This window comes from Peromyscus eremicus, chromosome 1 (genome assembly GCF_949786415.1).
Source record: "Peromyscus eremicus chromosome 1, PerEre_H2_v1, whole genome shotgun sequence".
In the NCBI taxonomy this organism is placed as follows: domain Eukaryota; kingdom Metazoa; phylum Chordata; class Mammalia; order Rodentia; family Cricetidae; genus Peromyscus; species Peromyscus eremicus.
This window is the reverse complement of record NC_081416.1, coordinates 37,628,431-37,649,849: the sequence shown is the minus strand read 5'-3', so window position 1 is coordinate 37,649,849 and position 21,419 is coordinate 37,628,431. Positions and strand designations below refer to the sequence as shown.

Genomic DNA, 21,419 nt, shown 5'->3' with positions numbered 1-21,419 from the left:
GAGAAGTGGGAGGCAGTTTTCCGATTATGATGAAACACAAACAATGTTCCAAATGCCACAGGGTCCCCTCTTCCTAGAGACGAGGGAGGCTGCTGCTCACGGCAACTGCTGCTCAATGCACATGCACAGATGCCCAGGTTAAGCTGCAGAGGGCAGTCCCTGCCGGGGTAGAGGATAAGCTTGCTGGCTTTAGGGAAGTGGGGTTGGCTTTCTAGAACCAAGAGAAAGAAAGAGTGGTCAGGGCATGAGACACAGGCCAGCTCTTTTCCCTACCCAGAGGATGAAAAGGACTTACTCAATTTGTGAATAGGTAATGAATTCGTGATTCCAAACTAAGTGCACAGGAACAGATACACACAGAGATGTCTTCCTCCAATCTGGGATCCCCACTCCAGAGTTCTCCAGAGGCAGCTCTAGGTCTTCACAAAGACTCTATAAAGGAGCTTAGCTTCAAACAAGTGCTTCCATTTAGATCAAAGTGTTTCTGGGCCATTTCCTTACTCATGCTTAAAAAGTCATAAAAGCCATCTGTCCTTGTAAATGTGGTAAGGGCCAGGCATCACTACCTCCCACCTCATCCCTGCCTGCTCCACCAACAGGAAAACTGGTTGATGCTTTGCAGTGAAACAAAACTAAGGTCTTGAAAAATAGAAGATGAAAGAAACTGGGGCACTCAGGTCAAGGGCCTACCCTAAGTGTGTCCTGGTCTCTGTTTCCTACCAGACACGGAGGGGACTGGTTAGAGACTCACTGGTATCAAAGGCTGGAGACCTCTGGCCCCCTGTCCCTGACTCCCACTGTAGCCTGGAGTCCCCAGAACTGACTCTCTAGGGGAAGAAGGCTGCTGTGGCCAGGCCTACAAAGGAGAAGCAGGCTGGAAGGATGAGGTACAGAGATGAGGTGATGGAGGCAGAAAGGTAAATAAGGACTGCAAACATTTCCTACACCAGTGTGTGCCCAGGTGCATGGGAAACTCTACCAACTCCCACTGTGGGGTCACAAAATCAAAAGATGGCCATCTCCCTGGCAAAGAACTGCTAGGTGATCTGGGACATATCATTCAGCCATCCTGACATCGGTTGCTTTGGGAGGAACAAGGACTAAGTAATTTCATCACATTTAAAATGCAGGGGCTTGGGGGCTGCAGAAACGGCTCAGTGGTTAAGAGTACTTGCTGCTCTTGCAGAGGAGCTGGGTTTGGTTCCTAGCACCCATATTAGCTGGGTCGTAACTGCCTATCATCTCAGTTCCAGAGGATTAAACACCCTTTTCTGTCCTCTGCAGGTACCAGGCATACACGTGGTACACACATATACCTGCTGGTTCTCTCTGTCTGTCTGTCTGTCTGTCTGTCTCTCTCTACACACACACACACACACACACACACACACACACACACACACACAAATCTTTATAGAAAAATACAGAGGTCAGGTATGGTGGCACATGTCCTTAGTTGGAGGCAAAGTCAGACAGATCTCTGTGAATTCAAGGTCAGCCTGGTCTACCTAGTGAGTTCCAGGCTATATAATGGGACCCTGTCTAAAAAAAAAAAAAAAAAAAAAAAAAATCCATAAAACAATGCAGAGGCTTGGATCTCTAGTATCAGCGTCTTATTCCAGCATTGACCATCCCTACAGATGCATGCCTGTCCCTCTGCTTGCTTCTAAGTCTCTTCTCTGGTCATAAATCCCCCGAACACCACAATATCCTCTTCTAGGAGCAGGAAAATTTGGGTAGTCCCTCCGATCACAAACTTTCACGCAAGTCTTCATTGTGATATTTTTCAGAATTACTCTTCTTGCCGAGGATGGTCAAGTTCACCTGAAATCCCAGCACTGAAGAGCCAGAGGCAGGAGGATTGTGAATTTGAGGCTAGCCTTGACTACATGAGAGAACCTTTCTTGGGAATTTTGTTTCGTCCATCTTTTTCTATGTTGATTTGTGCCCAGCTCTTGTTTCCTTGAATAGAAAGCTGCTGGTGCCGCAATCCCCTGACCTCATGTACCTTGTCCCGCTGTTCCGGTGTGTACAGCCATCACTGTTCTCCACAACAGTGTTGGAGTGCCTTCTGCCTACAACTGCACCATCCCTTATGGTAACCAACACATACTTGTCTAAGCTTCAAGTTTACTAACAAAGGTTAAAAATGCAGTCCCTCAGCCTGCTAGGGTGGAAAAGTCATCAAGTCACCGATGGCTTTACCCATGGGTGGATTCTGCATGCAACAAACTGACCCGGCAGGCAAGATGGGCCCAGTGATTCAATAGTGGTGTGACTTATTGGTGAAATTATTAAGGCCACTCCACGTAGTTAAAAGGAGATTTATTTAATGGCGTAACTTACAAATTAAGGGACAGGTAGGTCGCGGGGTCTGGGGAAGGTGTATCTCAGTCTAGCGGTGTTCTCTGGAGTTCTGCTTGGCCCACCTCCACTGTCCAGGGTCCCGGAACAGAGAGAATGCTCGCTCATCCAGATCTCGGGTCTCCAGGCGCCTCCCTTGCCCCGCCTTGTAGGCGTGACAGTTGCTGAAGTCTCAATGGGGGTTGGAACTTCCAGATCAAAGCTGGAATGGCTACCCACTACAGTGACTATTATGGGGGTAACTAACCACATTCTGGTTGGATGTGGGGCCTGCTACACAGGAGAGAAGTCCTGTACTGTAAATGTGGTCCAAACCCCATGCATGCCCAGAAGATCATAAGCCTCAAAGGAAATCTCTACCATTGTTCTGCTAAATAAACAAGTTGTCAAACCTCCTTCTAAATATTTATGTTTATATTCATAGATTAGTGCTGCTCTCAACCCTGGTTAGAGAAGGTTCTGTTTACAGTGGGCAGTAATCAATGCAGAGACTCATAATTTGTCAAAAACATTGAGAATAAATGACGATTGCTCAGCCCTAAATGAGATATCTGTGTCATTCACACATGCGTGCACACACACACACACACACACACACACACACACACACACACACACACCCTGCTCCTGTCCCTAAGGTTCAGAGTGGAGGGAAAAGGATGTAGAGCTGTCAACATTCCAACACGTATTGGGGAAGGGCACATGAGACTCCCACCCCTCCAGGAAGAGCTAGCTATTGGCAGTTAGTGGTGGTTGGGGGAGGGAGAAGTGACTTTTCTTCAACAGTGTGGCCACTGGAAAGCTGCCCATGATTCAGTAAATAACCCCACACCTGTACACATGCAGGCACTCCCAATTAAACTCAATAGGCTATTTTTTTTTTAAAGACATGAAATTAGGAAAGAGATGTGTTGGGAAGAAAGGTTCCAGATGGAGCAAGAAGGAAATGGAATAAGTAGGGTTAATACAATAAAAATACATTATACACATGTATAAAATTGTCAGAGTCAATATAAAATGATTCCAAAACTCAACATTAACAATTACATCAATGAAAATGTAGTTCCTCAGATAACGCTTGCCACTTAACAACTTCATGAATCTCGTGGCCATGGACTTAGTGCAGATTATTGAACACGTCCAGCATTCCGGAAAGTTCTACTGGATACACTGGCCTGGAACATAAGGGTCAAACCCTTTACACCAGCTCCCAAGGCTGACTCAGAGTCAAACCCACGCTACTACCTGCTATGTGCCCCAGATACCAACACTGGGCTGAGCTCAAGTTAGCTTTTCCTGTCCCTCCTGCAAGTCACCCTCATCCAAGTGTGTGTCATGCTCACCAGATGCCCCATCACGCAGACAAGAAAGCGAATTAGAAGGTACAGCCACTAAAGAGTGACAGAAGGAAAAAAGACATTAGCTTTGTTTTGAGACGAAGTTTCTCTGTGTAGCCTTGGCTGTCCTGGAACTCACTTTGTAGACCACCCTGGCTTCAAACATAGATCTGTCTGCCTCTGCCTCTGGAGTTCTGGGACTAAAGGCATGACATTAGGAAATTTTGACCCTAGCAAAATGCTCTCCCAGCTTGGAAGCTTCCAGCTCCTTGGGACTTGTGATGATTAAACAAAATGCCTGCCGCTTGTCTTGGCACTTAATACTGATTTGGGTCATTGTTTAAATTTTTTTGTTTTTTTTCATGTGGGACTATGTTTTTCTCCCAAATAAACTGAGCAGTATTGGGAAGTAGAGACAAATTCTCGAAGGCTTTTTTTTTTTTTTTTCATGCTTTTCTTTCCTCCATTTTTCTTATAGCAAGGATGTGTCAGAGTTTGCAAACTGGCTGTGGTTTGCATGTGAGAAGGGTTCCACGGGCATGTTGTTTTGCCCAGAGTGAACGGAAAAACAAACCTCTAAATTAGTTGATGATTAAAAACCTGGTAGATTCCACACCAAGATCTGTATTTCTGTTTTCCTAAGGAAATTAGAGTATATGGCAGGCTACTAGGGTGTACATTCACGCACGGCTCAGTTAGCAGCAGCTGAGTGCCACCCACCCCCAAAGGAAGGCATGTATCCCTACGATAGTTCCCATAGTTATAGCAAAACCTGTTTCCTGCCTGGCTCCTGGAGGCTTTTGTGTTTACAACTCCAGCGGAAGACATTCAGCAAATTAACTGAGAGTGGAAATCCTAGACTCTGTAAACACAGGGAGGCAGCCATTAATGCCTGCCGTAATGGGCAACATGTTTGTTTTACACAGCTAAAACCTGACTTGTTTCGGCCCTTAGTTGAAGATATTAACCTTAAGGGTTTATGCTTAGTTCCTCCTGGGCTTGCCAAGAATTGGTAACAGATTAGAGAAATGGGCAATGGGAAGAACTAAGAGCAGCCAGCTCAACAATCACATGCAAATGATCAAGACACCAAGAGTTCGCGAACGCTGACTCTTCCCTAAAACACGTGGAAATCATTACATGGAGGAAGGGGCGTGTTGCTGGCTGTTGCCCACCTAATCTGGGGCCTCGTACAGAAAGCCCAAGACAACTGGTCGACGCTGGTCCACAGCGGCTCCTCTCACTACCTCAGTAGAGGGTACTGAGCCTGCAGTTGTTTTTCATGTCACACTTCTCCCAGTCAACAGAAACATCTTCACATACTCCTTTGGGGTCTTTCTTGTGCCTGGCAGTAGATGGGGAAGGGAGATGTCCTTCACCTGGGTTAATTTCAGTCATGAGAAATAACGATCGCCAAGGCTCTTTATGAAACAGATCCATACTGCATCATCAGAGCTTCAGAATGAGGAAGGAAAGGATAAAGACACGTCTAGTGGAGTACAGGGTAGATTTGATGCACTCATAGAGCTGGGCTGGGGACGGGACATCATTTCCAATATCTCTGTACACTTACAAAGTATTACTTTTATATCTGCACGAAGGTCATGAGCAAAACATGAAGCTACAGGGGCAACTCATGCACTGTCCTGATGGAGAAGAAGGGAAGGAGGTAAATTTGTCATTCATTGGGACTACTAACCCAACCAGGCACCAACAGTCCTTGCAGTATTTAATCCATATTTCTCCATATTGTTGGAAAGAAAACTAGTTTCTCCCCCATTTCTTTGAGTCAACATTCATTTACTCTGAACATTCTCACAACTAGAGTAACTGCTTTTAATAATCCCTTTTAATTTAAGTAATCCCTTTTAATAAGATTCCTTTTACTAATCAGATCATCAAAAGATTCCTATACTATTGTGTTTCTTAAAACATTGTTGGTGTGTTTGCACATGCATGTGCGTGCATCCAAAGGTCTTCTTAACTTTCTTTTGTCTCTTTCTTTCTATAGGAATTATTACAGCAGCCAAGCTTTTCATTTTTATGACTTTCTCAACATTGCTGAGTCAAATATCCATTAATTGTAGAATCTTCTCAGCTTTCCTGCATTTTGGACCAGGGCACACTTGGCAAACAGCGGCATGTAGTGATTATATTCTTTCTATTATGTTTGTATGACAAAGGATTTCAGTCCAGAATCTTGGTGTACTTTGATGCTGACGTGAAGTAATGACAGGCCGGTGACTTAAGTGTCTCTCCACCGTTCCCATGCTTACTGGGGAAAGAAGAAACAACTGATGTCCCACTCGTGTCTAAAGGTAAGAACTGGTATCACTATCTTTGGCTGGATACAGAAAGTTTCTAAGACCTGACATGTAGAATTCTTTAGTTCACCCTGTTGCATCTTTTCCCTAACCACACCATCACTTTAGATGGCAATGTCCGTGTTTACATGTCTAGGGTTCTCTGAGTAGAAAAGGAAAGTTAAAAAGGATCTAGAGGAAAGGAGCACTTAGGAAATCAATGCTTCACACAGATGCATGACCTGAATACATGGTCAAAGGCGACACCTTGAGAAATGTTCACACGGCAACACACACTAGTTGTCCATCAAAGAATAATAAGTAGAAACAAAAAAATAAGATATAGTAAATCTCCAATACACAAACCTGCTAATCTCAGGGAGCAGGAGGGCAAGAACTTTTAAAAGCTGTAATGTGTAAGGTTAACTTTTAAGTGGGAACGGTGGTGCTTAGGGCCATATTTTACCCAATAATGATAGCTTGACTGATTAAAGTCAAGAATTTTTCAGATTCAAAGAGAGGTAAGATACACTTGGAAGCCTAGAAAAAAAATGTCTGTGGCAAGTGGACCAAAGACACAAAATCTTAGAGAGTTAAAAAAAAATGCAGGGAGTGACAGCAATTCACACGTACACCTTTTTTCTTTCTTTCTTTCTTTCTTTCTTTCTTTCTTTCTTTCTTTCTTTCTTTCTTTCTTTCTTTCTTTCTTTCTTTTTTAAATTTAAAGACCAAAAGTACTTAGTATTTTGCAGTGAGTCAAAGGACTCATATGCTAGACATCGAATATCACATGTTTCTGAGAGTCTTCTTCCTATGAACAATAAGAGAGGCAGGAAAATAACCATCTTCCCACACTTATCTTCAAATGGCAGCTGGAGTGTGTAGAAAGATGTCCCTCAAAAATAGCCATGTCCTAATCCTTGGACCCTATGAATATGCTATGTTATGTGTTAACAGAGTTTGGGCTAGTGAACACTATGGTTGTTGATCAACTAAGTTTTTGAAATAAGGAAATTACTTGGCAGTATCTGGGAGGACACGGTGTAATTTACTGGTCCTTTGTAGTATTAAAAGGATACAGCCCAATAAAGACTCCTCCAGCCACCGCTGGCATTGAGACAGAAGGAAGAGGTGATTCTGGGTACATCTAGAAACTGGATCGAACACGGACTCTAATTCTCCCCAAACAGTTCTGGAAGGAATGCAGCTCTGTGGACACACCAGCCACACCCCGTCAGACACCTGACCTTTACAACTCTGCGATGATACATTTTGTCACTTAAGCCACCAAGTTTTTGCTAATTCGGTAGAGCAGCAAGAGAAAGTAAGGAAGTCAGTAACAGCTTTGGAGGCAGAAAAGCTGTAACAACCTCAGCCTGGCAGACAGTAGAAGACTGCTCCTACTTTCTGAAGAAAGGAAAAGACTCACCTTTTTGTAGGTTTTTTCTTCGTTTTGTTTTCCAGGTACCGTGTCTCCATTTTCAGTAGCTGACGACATCTGCAAAGGAGAAATATTTCCATTGGAAATCTGAATGCTGTTCTTTCAACGCCACATAATAATGCTGTTAAAGGAAAAAACAGTACTTCACGCACGGTATTGTTTTTGTTGTTGTTACTGCCACTGTCTTTTCAAAGAAAGACAAGGATACAGAGGAAAAAGAAAAAGAAAACCCAAGAGTATTTATTGGGAGAATACTTAACTCTAAGTCTGAAGAAAGATATTGCAGACGCTTAAACCCCTTTTCATGGGGACAGATTTCTTGTTAAAAGCTATTTAAAATTTACTTTGCTTCAGGTTGTTGTAAGAGCTCACTGTAAAAATATCTGGAAAGTACCAAAATTATGACTCAGAACACACACACAACTCCACTCTTAATACTACTTCCCTGAAGCAGCTCCGTGAGTCACATTTTAGCACAGCTTTCTCTACCTTTTGAAATATGCATTTTGATATGAAAAATGATAATATCCATCTTGGTGTTTTCATTGAACACTGATATAATAAGAATGTGTCCCTTTTATGATAAAAAAAAAAATCCTTCCTGGGAAAAGAATATTTTCTTTTAGATGCAAGGAGACATCACTGTGTGAATCCAATTGTGTGTGAATACTTTAGTTAATAATGCTAATATTGATGGATAGTTGAAGTGGCCCAAAAATTTTGCTTCTGCAAATAATACAGTAATTATCCATGCTTATATCTTTGTCCAATATCAATGTTAGCTTGGACTCAATTCCTGGAATGACTAAGTCATACCAAGGTATTAACCCTTCAAAGGTTAATTTACTAATATACTAGTAAATTGCTTTCCAAGAAATCTAAACCCACTCATAGCCCTATCTATAGTGAGTGGGAGCTTGTTTTATTGACTACTATATTTTAGATATCTTTGATAATTTGATAGGTCAAATAAGGGCAATCCTCATTTTAATTTTAATTTTTGAAAATTACTAATGAAGATTAAATTTTCCCCACATCATTGTTAGCTCTTTGTATGTTGCTTTTGAGTTTCCCATACTATCTATTAGAATCTTAGTATTTTAATTATTGATTTTAAACCTATAATTGTTACTAGTATTTTTAATTTCCCTTTTAACTCTAAGTTTTGGGACTATTACTTTATTACTAAGCACATTATTAGTGTTTTTCCATGCTGCTATGTGCCTTTTAATTTGTTTTTAAAATTTTGACTCAGAGAGGTTTTAGTTTTACATATGCAAAACTATTTATTAACTTTTCCAGTTTTTTCAAGTGCATTTAAGATAAAATACTTTTCTAACTGATAGACATTAGATATTCAAACTTTTTTGTTGTTGTTGTTGTTTTGGTGCCTGTCCTGGAACTCCCTCTGTAGCCCAGGCTGGCCTCGAACTCACAGAGATCCGCCTGGCTCTGCCTCCCGAGTGCTGGGCTTAAAGGCATGCGCCACCATGGACCGGCTCAAACATGTAATTTTAAACACTTAATAGGCATTCATATTCGACTTCAAATTCATAAAAAATTAAAGCCGGTTACTTCTGTGATAAATAAGGGCACCTACATCATCAGGGAGCCACAAAACTTCAGGATCTTTTTAAAATTATTAAAAAAAATGTCACGCCGGGCGGTGGTGGCGCACGCCTTTAATCTCAGCACTCGGGAGACAGAGGCCGGCGGATCTCTGCGAGTTCGAGGCCAGCCTTGGCTACCAAGTGACCAGGAAAGGCACAAAGCTACACAGAGAAACCCTGTCTCGAAAAACCAAAAAAAAAAAAAAAAAAAGTCACATATCCTAATTTGGTCATATTTTTCCCCTCCCCTAACTCTTCCCAGATCTTTCTTACCTCCTTTCTCACCTCATTTCATATCTGCCCCTCTCAAAAAGAAAGACAAAAAAAAAAAGACAAAAAATAACTAATTAAAACAGCCAAACAAACTTTAGAAATAGAAACATCAAAACAAAATGTGCACAACAAACCAAAACAAACATGAAGTCTGATTTGTATTGGCCAACTACTCCCTGACTTGGGACCTGATCTGGAGTGTGGTTGACATACTCAGTGAAACTGCATTGGAGAAAGCCGATATTCACTTTCCCAGCAGGAATCAACTGCAAATAGCTTCTTGGTTAGGAGTGGGACTCTCTGTCTACTCCCTCTCCGTGTTGAGATTCTGTCTGGTTTGAACCAGTGAGGATCTTATGTGTGCTATCAGAGTCTCTGTGAGTTCAGACGTGTTCCAGTCCTGTTGGGTCTGGAAGATGTTGTCTTCCTCGGAGTCATCTACCACCTCTGCCTCTTACAATCTTTCTGCCTCTTCTTTCATTTAGATCCCTAAGCTTGAGGGGAGAGGTTTGCTGAAGACATATCATCTAGGGTTGAATGCTCCACAGTCTCTCACTTTCTGCTCACAGTCCAGTTTGGAACTCTTTGTTAATTACCATTGATTCCAAGAGTACTTCATGATCTTAAATTACACGAAGGGCGTTTAATACCCCGGGGAGAGACAGATCTGACTTTCCTGCAAGCTTTTGAATCCTGGGCTTTTAATAAGTTCAGTATTCATGGCATCAAAGAATTAGCCAGCCATGTCTCCACACCTGAACTAAATAACTGAGTTCATCCTTGATGATGGGTACTCGACATAACTAAGACTACTCAGGAGAATGAAGATATGGACTTAGATGAGCCCACCTCACCAGGTCTACAGCTACCACAATCAATCCTCTGCTACACACACACCCTCTTTACTCTCAGACTGACTCCATTCATCCTGTCTGTATTATAACTGGGAGTCCACAAAGACATCTGTTTCACTAAACGTCTGCTTTATTTGTTTAAAGAAGAACCAATTTTTTTCCCTAGTTTCCTTAGAATAGTGCTTCCATGGTGTTCTGAATAAAATGCTAGGAAGATTAAAATACTTGAAAGACTCAGTAATATCAGCTCAGGATAAAAAGCCAACCTTCAGTCGCTCAACAGAGCCAAGAGAAGAAGGACCTCCCTGAAGAATGCCATGTGAGCAGCTGTGCTTCTCAGACCCTCAGCTTTGAAAATGGAAACCACTTCAACAGCCACTCTGCGGGGAGTTGAGAAACAACCTCTGGGAAATGGACTAATTGACACGAATGGAGGGCAGTGAACAGAGAATCTCAAAGTCGATTCATTACTTTGTAAATCACTCCTAACTTGACGGCGGGAAAGAGAAGGTGGAAACTATGCCAGCGTATTCAATTCATTTAAATTCCTTTTGAGAAGCACAGCACAGATAAAGGAGGGCCATGGTAGTGATGGGTGGCCTATCCATTGTTGATAGTGCTTCTGCCCCCAACCCTGGAGTAGTGTTAGAAATGAAATCTGATCAATATCTATTGATATTCTCCCGTTATCACCCCTAAAAAGCCAACTGAGTTCAAAGTTGTTATTTTCTTCTCTTCCTGATAGAATACTATGACCAAAGCCACTTAAGGGAGAAAGGTCTTATTTTAGTTCTAAATACAGTTCATCACTGTGGGGAAATCAAAGCCCAGGAGCCAGAAGCAGCTACTCACATTATATCTCTAGCAAGCGGAAAAGAACAATTATTTACTTGCCTGTTTTCAGCTCACTCTGTTTTATACATTCCAGAATCATTGTTCAGGGAACACAAAACTCTCACCCACAGTAGCCAGTCTTCCCACCTCAGTCAATGCAATCAAGATGATCCCCCACAGGCATGTCCAAAGGCCTGTCTCCCTGGATATTCCAGACCTCCCAAACTGACAACACTAATGGCCACAAGAGCAAACTACAGAGGACTATTAAACTGGGCACAGTGGGGTTACTCTCTGTTCTTACTTAGGCTTGTTATGTTTCTGCACTGGGAACAATACATACTTACAAGTATGTAAACCAAGATAAGCATAGATGACAACATTATGATCACCCTATCTCTATAAAAGAAAGGAGGGAAGATATTCTGAGAAGTACTACTGATTTACCTAAAGATGAGATTGCAAATGAATTCAGCATTCTTCTTAATATTTTGCTATAGAGTATTTGTTTAAAATTAAGAATTCTAAGGTGAGTAAATATTAGCCAGGCATCACAATTCATGGCATTTTCCTCCCCTGCCATGCTCTGTCCCTCCACACATGGACAGACATTCAAAACTTTCCATGTCCTGTTTGCTTGATGTTTGTTTGAAATTTGATACGGCCAACGTTAAATGTCATGAACTAGGTAGGTAAATAAGACACAGTAGGGAAATTAAGTGCTGTGTAGAGCATCTGTCAGGATCAGGGATATAGAATACGTTTCCTTACCTTTGTAAATAAAATGGCAAGTCATCTGTAGTTGGTAGTGACGGGTGGCCGACTCATTGTTGACGCTGCTTTTGTCCCCCAGGTTCCTGTTAGAAAAGAGATCACTGGTCAATATTAAGTGATAATCCTCATTTCCTGTTTCCCCAAAGGATCAGATGTGGCTCTAGGATTGAGTAGTGAGACTACAGGGAGGGGTGCACATGAAGGAGTAAATAAAGTGAGTACCAAGAGGATAAACCATAGGACCCAACATGTACTAAACACATTATAGTGTTCAATTTAACTTCCAAGTCCCTACTTGACCCAGCAAAGGACATGATTTACTTCTAGATACAGAGTTTCCAACAGATAAAAGCAGACTCAAACTACAGAGGCTGGACTGGATATTCCCCTATTAGTTTTCAGACAGGATTCTTTTCTTGACATATGAATAATCTTTCAACAGTAGTTATATGATAAATCGACTGATTTTTTTTTTAAATCAGCATTGCTTTGATGACATACTCCAAACAATACTTCTACAAACTTTTGGTTATAATTATATTCAGCATAGAAGAGATAGTAGCTCATTGTAATTGTTGTTGGTTGTTTTTGCTCTTTTGGGAGGCCTGCCACCCAGCTCCCAAATAAATCACACACAGAGGCTTATTCTTAATTATAAATGCCTGGCCTTAGCTTGGCTTGTTTCTTGCCAGTTTTTCTTAAATTAGCCCATCTACCTTTTGCCTCTGGGCCTTTTCCTTTTCTTCTGTATATCTTACTTTCATTCTTACTCTGTGGCTGGCTGTGTGGCTGTGTGGTGGCCCCTGATGGCCTCCTCTCCTTGTTCTCTTGCTCTTCCTTCTCTTTTTTTCCTTCCATTTATTCTCACTGCCTGCCAGCCTCACTTTTCCTTTCTCCTGCCTTGCTATTGGCCGTTCAGCTCTTTATTAGACTATCAGATGTTTTAGACAGACACAGTAACATAGCTTCACAGAGTTAAACAAATGCAACATAAAAGAATGCAACACATCTTTGCATCATTAAAACAAATGTTCCACAGCATAAACAAATGTAACACATCTTAAATTAACATTCCACAACAGTAATCTTTTTTCTTTTTTCAGCACCAGAGATTGAAGCCAGGCAAGCACTTTACCATGGAACTACACTCTCATACCTTTTTATTGCATGCCCAGGCAAGATCTTGCTAAGTTTCCCAGGGAGCCTTGAATTTGCTATATTCCTACCTCAGCTTCCTTAGTATCAGGAATTACAGGCACATGTCACCATACCTTAATCATATTTAACTTTAAACTGTAGATAGGTATAATGTAAAAATAAGTTAGGTCTTACACTCATATCCCCCTAGAGATAATCAATATCAACAATTTGTTGCATTGCTATAAAAAACCTCCCCCGTACTTGTTGCTTGCGTGTGCACATGCACGCATACGCACACACATACACACTTCCACTTGCTCTTAGCAGCACTGATATATATATATATATATATATATATATAAGTATGTATATATATATACATATATATACTATATATATGCATCTTTCTGTTTAAAATAACTGTACAGTAGAGATTAAGCAACTATGGACATCCTAAATGGAATATCTATATCAGCTTGCCCACCCCCAAAAGCTCACAGTATATCATGGAAGAGAGGACAGAGAGATCGTAAGAGTCAGAGGTTGGGGTTGGGGAGGAATTGGGCAAAACTGTGTCTCCTGGATATGACATCATCAATGCAATCATGAACTCACCACAGTTGTGCAGCGCACAAGATCTTTTTTAAAAAAGTATATACTGAGGGGGTGACCTGGATGCTTTGTTATGAGGTTTTGGTACTAAGGATACATTTCATAAAAATGCAAGACTTTATATGCAATCAATTTTTTTATTCAACTCTTAGAATTTGTAACATCTCTGGATAAAATTTTAGTAATTTGCAGTTTGTTAGCATACCATCCATTTTACTTAGATTTTAAACTTTACGGCCATAATGTTCCCCATTATACTGTTGTTGGATTATTTTAAACCATTTGCACTCTGACAAACATCTATTTCCTTATTTCTAATGTTCTGTGTGTGTATACAGACTCAAGTACTCTAGATAGCATTTTTATTATTGGAATTCTTTTTAATCGTTCTGTGGACATTTTCATTCACTGTATTTTTTTTTTTAAAGGAAGAGCCATTTTAATTTTCTATTTACTTCCCCTACCCCAAATCATCAATTTAATGCATACCTGAGTTGTAAGAAATAAATTGAGGGAGCTGGAAGATGGCTCAGTGGTTGAGAGCACTTAATGCTCTTGCAGAGGACCCAGGTTCAGTTCCCAGTACCCACAACTGCTTCTAACTTCAGTTTCAATACCCTTTCCTGGCCTCCAAGGGCTTCTGCACAGACATGGTACACAGAAACTCACATAAAATAAATAAATACAATTTAAAAATAATAAAATTAAAATTGGAAACGTCCCCAAAACTATTTGCAGATAACTAAACATATGAAAAAGAAAAATTACAACAAAAGACTCCATTTTAGGCGGCTGGAGCGATGGCTCAGTGGTTAAGAGCACTGACTGCTTTCCCAGAGTACCCGGGTTCAACTCCCAGGACCTACATGGCAGCTCACAACTGTCTGTAGCTCCAGTTCCAGGGGACCCGATACCCATGGCAAAACACCAATGCACATAAAATAAAAATTAAAAAACTTAAAAAGAAAAGACTCAGTTTTATAGACTTAGTAACATGAGATTAGACTCTGAAAACCATATATAGTTTCTGAAACTGGAAATAAACTACTTGTTCATTTATTTACTTATTTACTTTTGTCTTTTGTTTTCGAGACAGGGTTTCTCTGTGTAGCCCTGGTTGTCCTGAATCTCCCTTTGTAGACCAGGCTGCCTACCTCTCCCTCCCTAGTGCTGGGATTAAAGGCATGCACCACCACTGCCTGGCTTGTTCAATTATTTTTATCAACAGCATTGTATGACTTTAAGACCCTGCTTTTTCAAGGAGGAAATTCAAATAAAATTATTTTTACTTAGAAATAGGCTTGTGTTCAGCTTCTCTCCTCCACATTCTGATTTTATATATATATACATATATATTAATTTAAGAAGAAAAAATCACTTCTGATGGCTTGAAATGCAAAATTTTGAAGATTTACAAAAAAACATCTCTCAGTTCAGACTCTCAAGAACTATACATGAGAACCGATGAAGATAATTAGGTCAAACAATACCAATTACTGGCCAGCTACTGGCGTTCTGTTTTTTTCTAGTTCCCTCAAGGAAAACTTTTAACTTGAATTTTCAACAGAATAATTCCTAAGTATATTTAAAAGTAAAATGAGAGATTTTGCTATGTACTCTTTAGAAGATATAGTTCTCATTTTATCCTGAAACCCAAGCTTATTCCAAATCGCAATTCGCATATTAACTTGGTCAGGGACAGTTGTACACAGTCCTGGAAAGCAACAGCATATCACCAAGCTCTATTTACCCAGGAGAAACAGGATTGATCCTACTCACTTCAGAACAACTAACTCCCAGCTATTTGCTAATGTTCCAGTCTAGGTGACAACAATGAAGTTTATGGATATCTGCATATTTCATCTTGACTTTCCAAAGTGGCCAAAGGGAGTTCTTCACAACTTAGCTGTACCCAGCCGAAGCTGAAGAAACTGTAACTTCATCACCTGACCCACATTTCCAGTGATCTTTAATTTATCTTAAAAGAAGGCTGACTGAGGATTCATTTCTACCAGCCACCAAAGCCAGCAAGGCTGAGTCAGTCACAGTGATGGTGTGATGATGAAGCTGGCCATTGTGTCTGAGTGCGTCTACCACTCAGACGGCTTGTAGATCCCAGGGCTCCCTTCACCTTAAAGGCAGAGGTGCCACTGATTTCCCAACTGTTTCCCTTCATCTTCAAGCTACTTCTCAATCTCCTTCAAGACAAGATTCGAATCCAACACCCTTAAACTGGTGGAAGCAGCTTCAATCTGATGCAATCAAAAGGAACTGATGGCATCAGGCAGAGACATCTTGTAGATGCCTTTCATTTTATTGTTAGTACTTTTGCTTTTCCTGTTAATAATTCTTCCTTGGGCTAGAGACATAGCTTGGCAGTAGAGCACTTGCCTAGCGTATTCAAGGTTCTGGGTTCAATCCCCAGTACTGTCAAAAACCCTTCTTTTTGGAGGGGTTTTCTAAGTTTTAACTTAGATATGATCCTTTTGTTTTTCATTCGTTTTAGAAAAAAGTAATAGCGTTCCTCAACACATTAATGATATTCTCATTAAGCGTTTGTTTTTGTTATAATGGTACGTCAGGCCGCCCAGACTGATCTCCACCTTGATATGTGGTTGACAGTCACTTGAATTTATGATTCTCCAGCCTTCACCTCCAGAGCACTGGGATTAAAGGCATGTATGACACCATGTGGGGGTCATGTGGTACTGAGGACCAAACGCAGGCCTCGCTAAATACTAGGGACTGAGACAGGATCTTGCTACACAGCTCAGGCTATCCTTGAATTTATGATCCTCCTGTCTCAGCCTCCTGAGTACTGGGATTACACGTTTCCATACCTACCTGGTTTAAAGTGTTGGTGGACTTGCATTCTCCCCCAGACCCTCTTTCTGCTGGGGATCAAAACTTGGGCCTGATGCATGCTGGGTAAGCACTCTACCACTGACCTACATCCCCAAGCTTGCTGTTCTAAATTTCATCATACACCAATTACCGAAGCGCCAGATTGAGTCTGTTCCCACCAGTTCTACGGTTTGTTTTCACTAGTATTTCTTATAAATAGCTTAAAACAGACTCCTACAGTTTTTAATCTGAATTTGCTACTTGATAGGAGATAAAAAAATTTACATCTGTTGTGAAAAATTATATTTTGGCTTGTTTCCAACATACATTCTTATGATTAATTACACTTGTTACTGTATTTATTGTTTCTCATTCCTTCGCTGGATTTATAAAGTCTATAATTCAATTTCTTTTTTTTTTTCTTTCTGGTAATTTAAAAGTTTCATATATACTAGTTCATCGTTATCATTCTACTTAAAAATCAATTTAAAAAATCTTTCTTTTGTTGTTGCAATACTGGGGGTCAAACCTAGGGCATTTCCCACAGTGGATAAGCACTCTACGACTGAGTTATATTCCCATCTATATTTTTTCCAGTAAAAACAAAATTACTACATACGTCCCTGATTCCCAGGTATTTTTCCCATGCCATAACGCGTTTTGTGTGTGCATGTGCATGTGCATGTGTGTCTGTGTATGTGTGTGTGTGTGTATGTGTGTGTGCCAGGGTCAGTAAACATCTCAGCTCACAGCTAGCACCTTCTGAGTCAGCCTCTGCAGGGAGTCAGTCACCCTAGGTCATAACCTCCTGGGGCAGCCTTTTCTGTGGTCAGATGACAAGGCAGTACTCTTCCTCATGCAGTCAGCCCAGGCTCTGTGGTTTCTTCATGGGAGTTTGGCCTTGTGCTTCCTCATAGCTTGCTTTAGCTCCCTTAGGCTGCTTTATCAGAGGACCATAGGCTTAAAGTGACAAATTTGTTTTCCCACAGTTTTCAAGGCTGAAAGTTCACAATCAAGTCTCTTACAGGGCCATAATCTCTCTGAGACTCCAGGTAAACCCATTCCTCACCTCTCTGTAGAGGTCCACAGAGGTTTCCTAGTGAGATCAGAGCTTGCTTTACCCAGCAGGGCTGCCTAGAGGATTGCTTGACCACTTGTTGCACTTGGCTGTGCTAAGGGGAGGTCTTTTGCTCCAGCCCTTGGCATTCCTATAAAAGGTCCTTTAGAAGACACAGAAGGGGCCGGTGGATACTGATCCAGGCCCTCTGGAGACTATCCTGTGCTTCTATTTCTCTCCCCTCTATCCTTTTATCTAAATATTCCTCCCTCCTCCCTCCTCAAGAGTACCCTGGAGAAAAAGTGGGAGCAGGCCTCCCACAGAAAAATAGGTAGGCATCCCACACCTCTCCCTAATTTTTGGTGGTGGCCATCCATCTTTCCATTCTTTGGCTTATACTTCATCACTCCAGTCTTGGTCTCTTTCACCCCACAGCATATTCACCAGGTGTCCCTGTCTACACATGACATTTTCCTTATTTCCTGAACCATTCTTCCTTAGAGCCTAACCCAACAACTTCATCCTCACTTGAGATCACGTGCACAAGTACTTGAAGTTAGGCCTTTAATGTATATATTTTTGGAGAGCACAATTCTCACAACAGTTAATTCTTCACATATATCATGCACCTGAAACTTAGTGCCAGCACCTGCTTCTAGAGAATCCAACCTGTGACATCTCTTTTCTCTTCCTTAAACACAGATAAGCACACTTGGGATGTTTTTCATTTTCTCATTTCCCACTTTATACCATCCATCAAACACTTTCTCATAGTCAGGACCACTTCTGCTTCAAGGAGTCTTAATGATTGACAGCTCACAGTCCCATCGTTTAGACTTGACCATACATTGTGATGGTTGATCATTATTGCCAACTTGGCTGGATTTAGAATCATCTAGAAGACACACCCGAAGAGTCTGGAAGAGATTCCAGAGAAGTTTAAGGAGGGAAGGCACATTCTGAATGTGGGTGGCACTATCCTCTGGGCTGGGGTTTGGACTGAGTAGAAAGGAGAAAACAGGAAGTGAGCAGAGCACCGGTATTCAGCAGTCTTGGCTCTCTAGATACAATGTAACCATTTGCCCATTTCCTGCTTCCATGCCTTCCTCTCCTACTGGACTGTATCCCCTCCAACTGCCAGGCAAAGCCACCCCTCCCTTACTTGGACTGCTGTTGTCCAGGATTTTATCACAGAGAAGCAAACAGTAGCTAACGCATTTGACCAGGCTTGCTGCTACCCACATTTTGGTTCTTTGCCCTCCCCTGTCCTGATGCTTTTGGTTCCGCTCTCTTCTGATGGAAGTACTTCTAGCAGTTCCTCCGGGAGCAGCGCACAGACTCACTCCGACTCACTCCATGTGTAGAAATAGCTTTCCTTCATCCTCATTAATACATTTTTTTCCGGCAGTAGAAGGCTCTTAGCTCACTATCCTTTTCTTTGTGTCCCTCGTTTCTAGGGAAGCACTTCCATGTTAGAGCCCCAGGAGCCTGTTTTGGGACTTTTCTTCATCTAGAAAGCTGTGTGTTTTCTTTTTCAACACACAGTTCAAAATTCCCCAATGACCAAGCTTTTGTTTCTCATTTATCTTCCCCGTAAAGTGAAATTGACAAGAAGCTAATATATGGAGATCCCAGTTGACGATCTGACACAAACCATGAGGAAATTTTAGACTCTCTCAGTGAGGAACAGACTGCATATCCTCCAGGCAGTCCTCTGTGAATGGCATTCTTCACAATCAACCTTTTGATAAGAATTGGACAGAGTTGCATTCATAGTATCTGCCAGGGCACAGAATGCAGAAAATCCAATGGCCAATTAAGGAAATAATCTCCTTAGGAAATGTGTTGAAGTGCAATTTGACTCATGATTCCAAGTTAAAGCTCATTGAAAAAAAAAAAAAACTTCTGAAATTAAACAGAGCCATCTTCTACTGTCACATAGTAAGACATTGGGAGAGAAAGCTGGGTAACCTAACACAAGCCAGGAAATGAGAGGGTCTGCCATTGTTTGTGAATCTGATTATTTACCGGTGTTTCTGGTGGTTGTACCATCTGGATTCTGTTACCTTAAAGAGCAAATAACTTAGGAGCTGGGGGGGGGGGCTCAGCTGGTGAAGTGCTTCTTGCACAAGCACAAGGACGTGGGTTTGATCTCCCATGTAGAATGCCAGGCATGGTGGGCTGTACATGCTTGTAATCCTAGTCCTGGAGAGGCCAGCAGGTAGAGCTCTGGAGCTCACTGGCCAGCCAAAACAGCGGAATTGGTGAGCTGGGGCCCATGAAGAGATTGTCTCAAAAAACTGGATAGATGGTTCCTGAGGAACACCTGAGGTTGACCTCTGGCTTCATATGTGTATACACTGACATGCACCTGTGCCCAAATACTTTTGTGTCGACACACATATATCCTCTCATATATATACAGGAAGGAGAAATTATTAATACTATCCCCACCTAAAGCGTTCACCTTTGACCATACTTGAGCATAAACCCAGCTTGTGGCAGACACATCATCTCCCCTTCGTCTACAACCTATATAAACTCCCTGCTTTAGTTTGGGGTGTGTGACTTCTCCTGCCTCAATCTCTGGGACTGGAAAACTCACCCAGGAGTTGCTTTACTCAAATAAACCTGTTCTTTTGCTTTTTCAATTCGACTTGATCTGGCTTACTGTGTATTATTGGGGTACAGAAAACCTATTATCTGGCAGAATGCAGAAGCTAAACTACAGTTGAGGCTCCTAAGGACCATCTGCTAAAACCAGCTGATCCCATAGAGTATCTGAACGAGGCAGATGAATTCCCTGTGGTACAGAACCGATCAAGAGTGAGGAATGATGGAGGTCAAGCATGCCAGTGACTGGACAGACAGCAAACCAGAAGTGAAAACGAGAGTGAGAAGGTAGATGTGAGGTGAGGAGTGTAAGAATCACGGTTCTCAATGGAAAGGTGGACTGTGAGCGGCCGGCAAAAGAGCCTCCATTTTTATGACTCTAGCAATTGGGTAAGAGCTTCAGTGGATCACAGCCAAAGCTGCCGCGCTCTACCTCTGGCCTCAGTGAGCTGAAGTGTGACAGAAGAGTGAGGCTATGACACCGAACAGTTTGCTTGCAGTCCAGGTTATAGGTGGGAGAGGTGAGACCAGACTCAGAGCCACTTGACTTCAGATCTAATGTTCTTTCCAGTGTGGTAACACCCCGCCTTCTACTCCGTAAAATCAACTAGAAGACTAATACATACTAAGCTGCATTTTTGAATTTGTAAATGCAACTGAAAGGTTGGCCTACAATATTAGTTTACATAATTATTTCATGTGAAAACGTGTTCTACATTAGTGAGTCTTAACCTAGAGGGCATTCTTAATTTCCAAGGTGGTGGGGGAGCTGTTTAAAACAGCTCCACAGCTACTGAATGTTTTAGATGCTAGATCATACCTAGGGGCCATGATGGAGGGCTTTAGCAGGAGGCTTACAGTCCCAGATTCTCAGCTAGGTCCACATACTTCACACAGACGAGTTTGAGGCAAGGTCAAATGAGCAGGAAAAGTGGCTAATTATCCAAGTAGGTCAACAAACAGACACCAGGGGTGAGGGATCCTAACTACAAGCCCTTCCTGGTTTCACCAACAAAACAGCTCATTAAACACCAAGGAAGTGTGCTAACTAGTTCTAATGCTGACCAAGGCTTCACAGTCCCAGTTTCTGTCCATCTTTGCTGCTGACCCTCTGTGACCTTGGACTCTCGTCCACGTTTCTTCTATCATGAGTTGTGCTGACCCAGTAAGGAGTTCTGGTGTGGTGCTGTTGCCAAATTCCTCAGATACAGCCTCACTTCAATCCTGTGTGGAGTGAGAAGGGGTCAGGAATTATTTAATCATCTGAGTGTTCCTGCCCTGTGGAAACTGAGCATCCATAAGACATCCATATTTCAACGTTTTCCTGCCATTCAGGCTGCGTGTACATTCACATTTTCTAAAT

At 41.7% G+C, this 21,419-nt stretch overlaps 1 protein-coding gene across 2 annotated transcripts in view; it reads right to left on the bottom strand.

Annotated features, from left to right (window-relative positions):
- Nucleotides 1-21,419, bottom strand: part of Pip5k1b (phosphatidylinositol-4-phosphate 5-kinase type 1 beta) — a 287,232-nt gene that overhangs the window by 159,636 nt on the left and 106,177 nt on the right. For both annotated transcript variants that reach the window (XM_059259518.1, XM_059259513.1), the window contains 2 exons: nt 11,788-11,873; nt 7,434-7,502 (listed from right to left, as the gene is read on the bottom strand). In XM_059259518.1, coding sequence (XP_059115501.1) covers nt 7,434-7,502 — 69 coding nt within the window. In that variant the 5' untranslated portion in view covers nt 11,788-11,873. The remainder of the gene's footprint in view (nt 1-7,433; nt 7,503-11,787; nt 11,874-21,419) is intronic.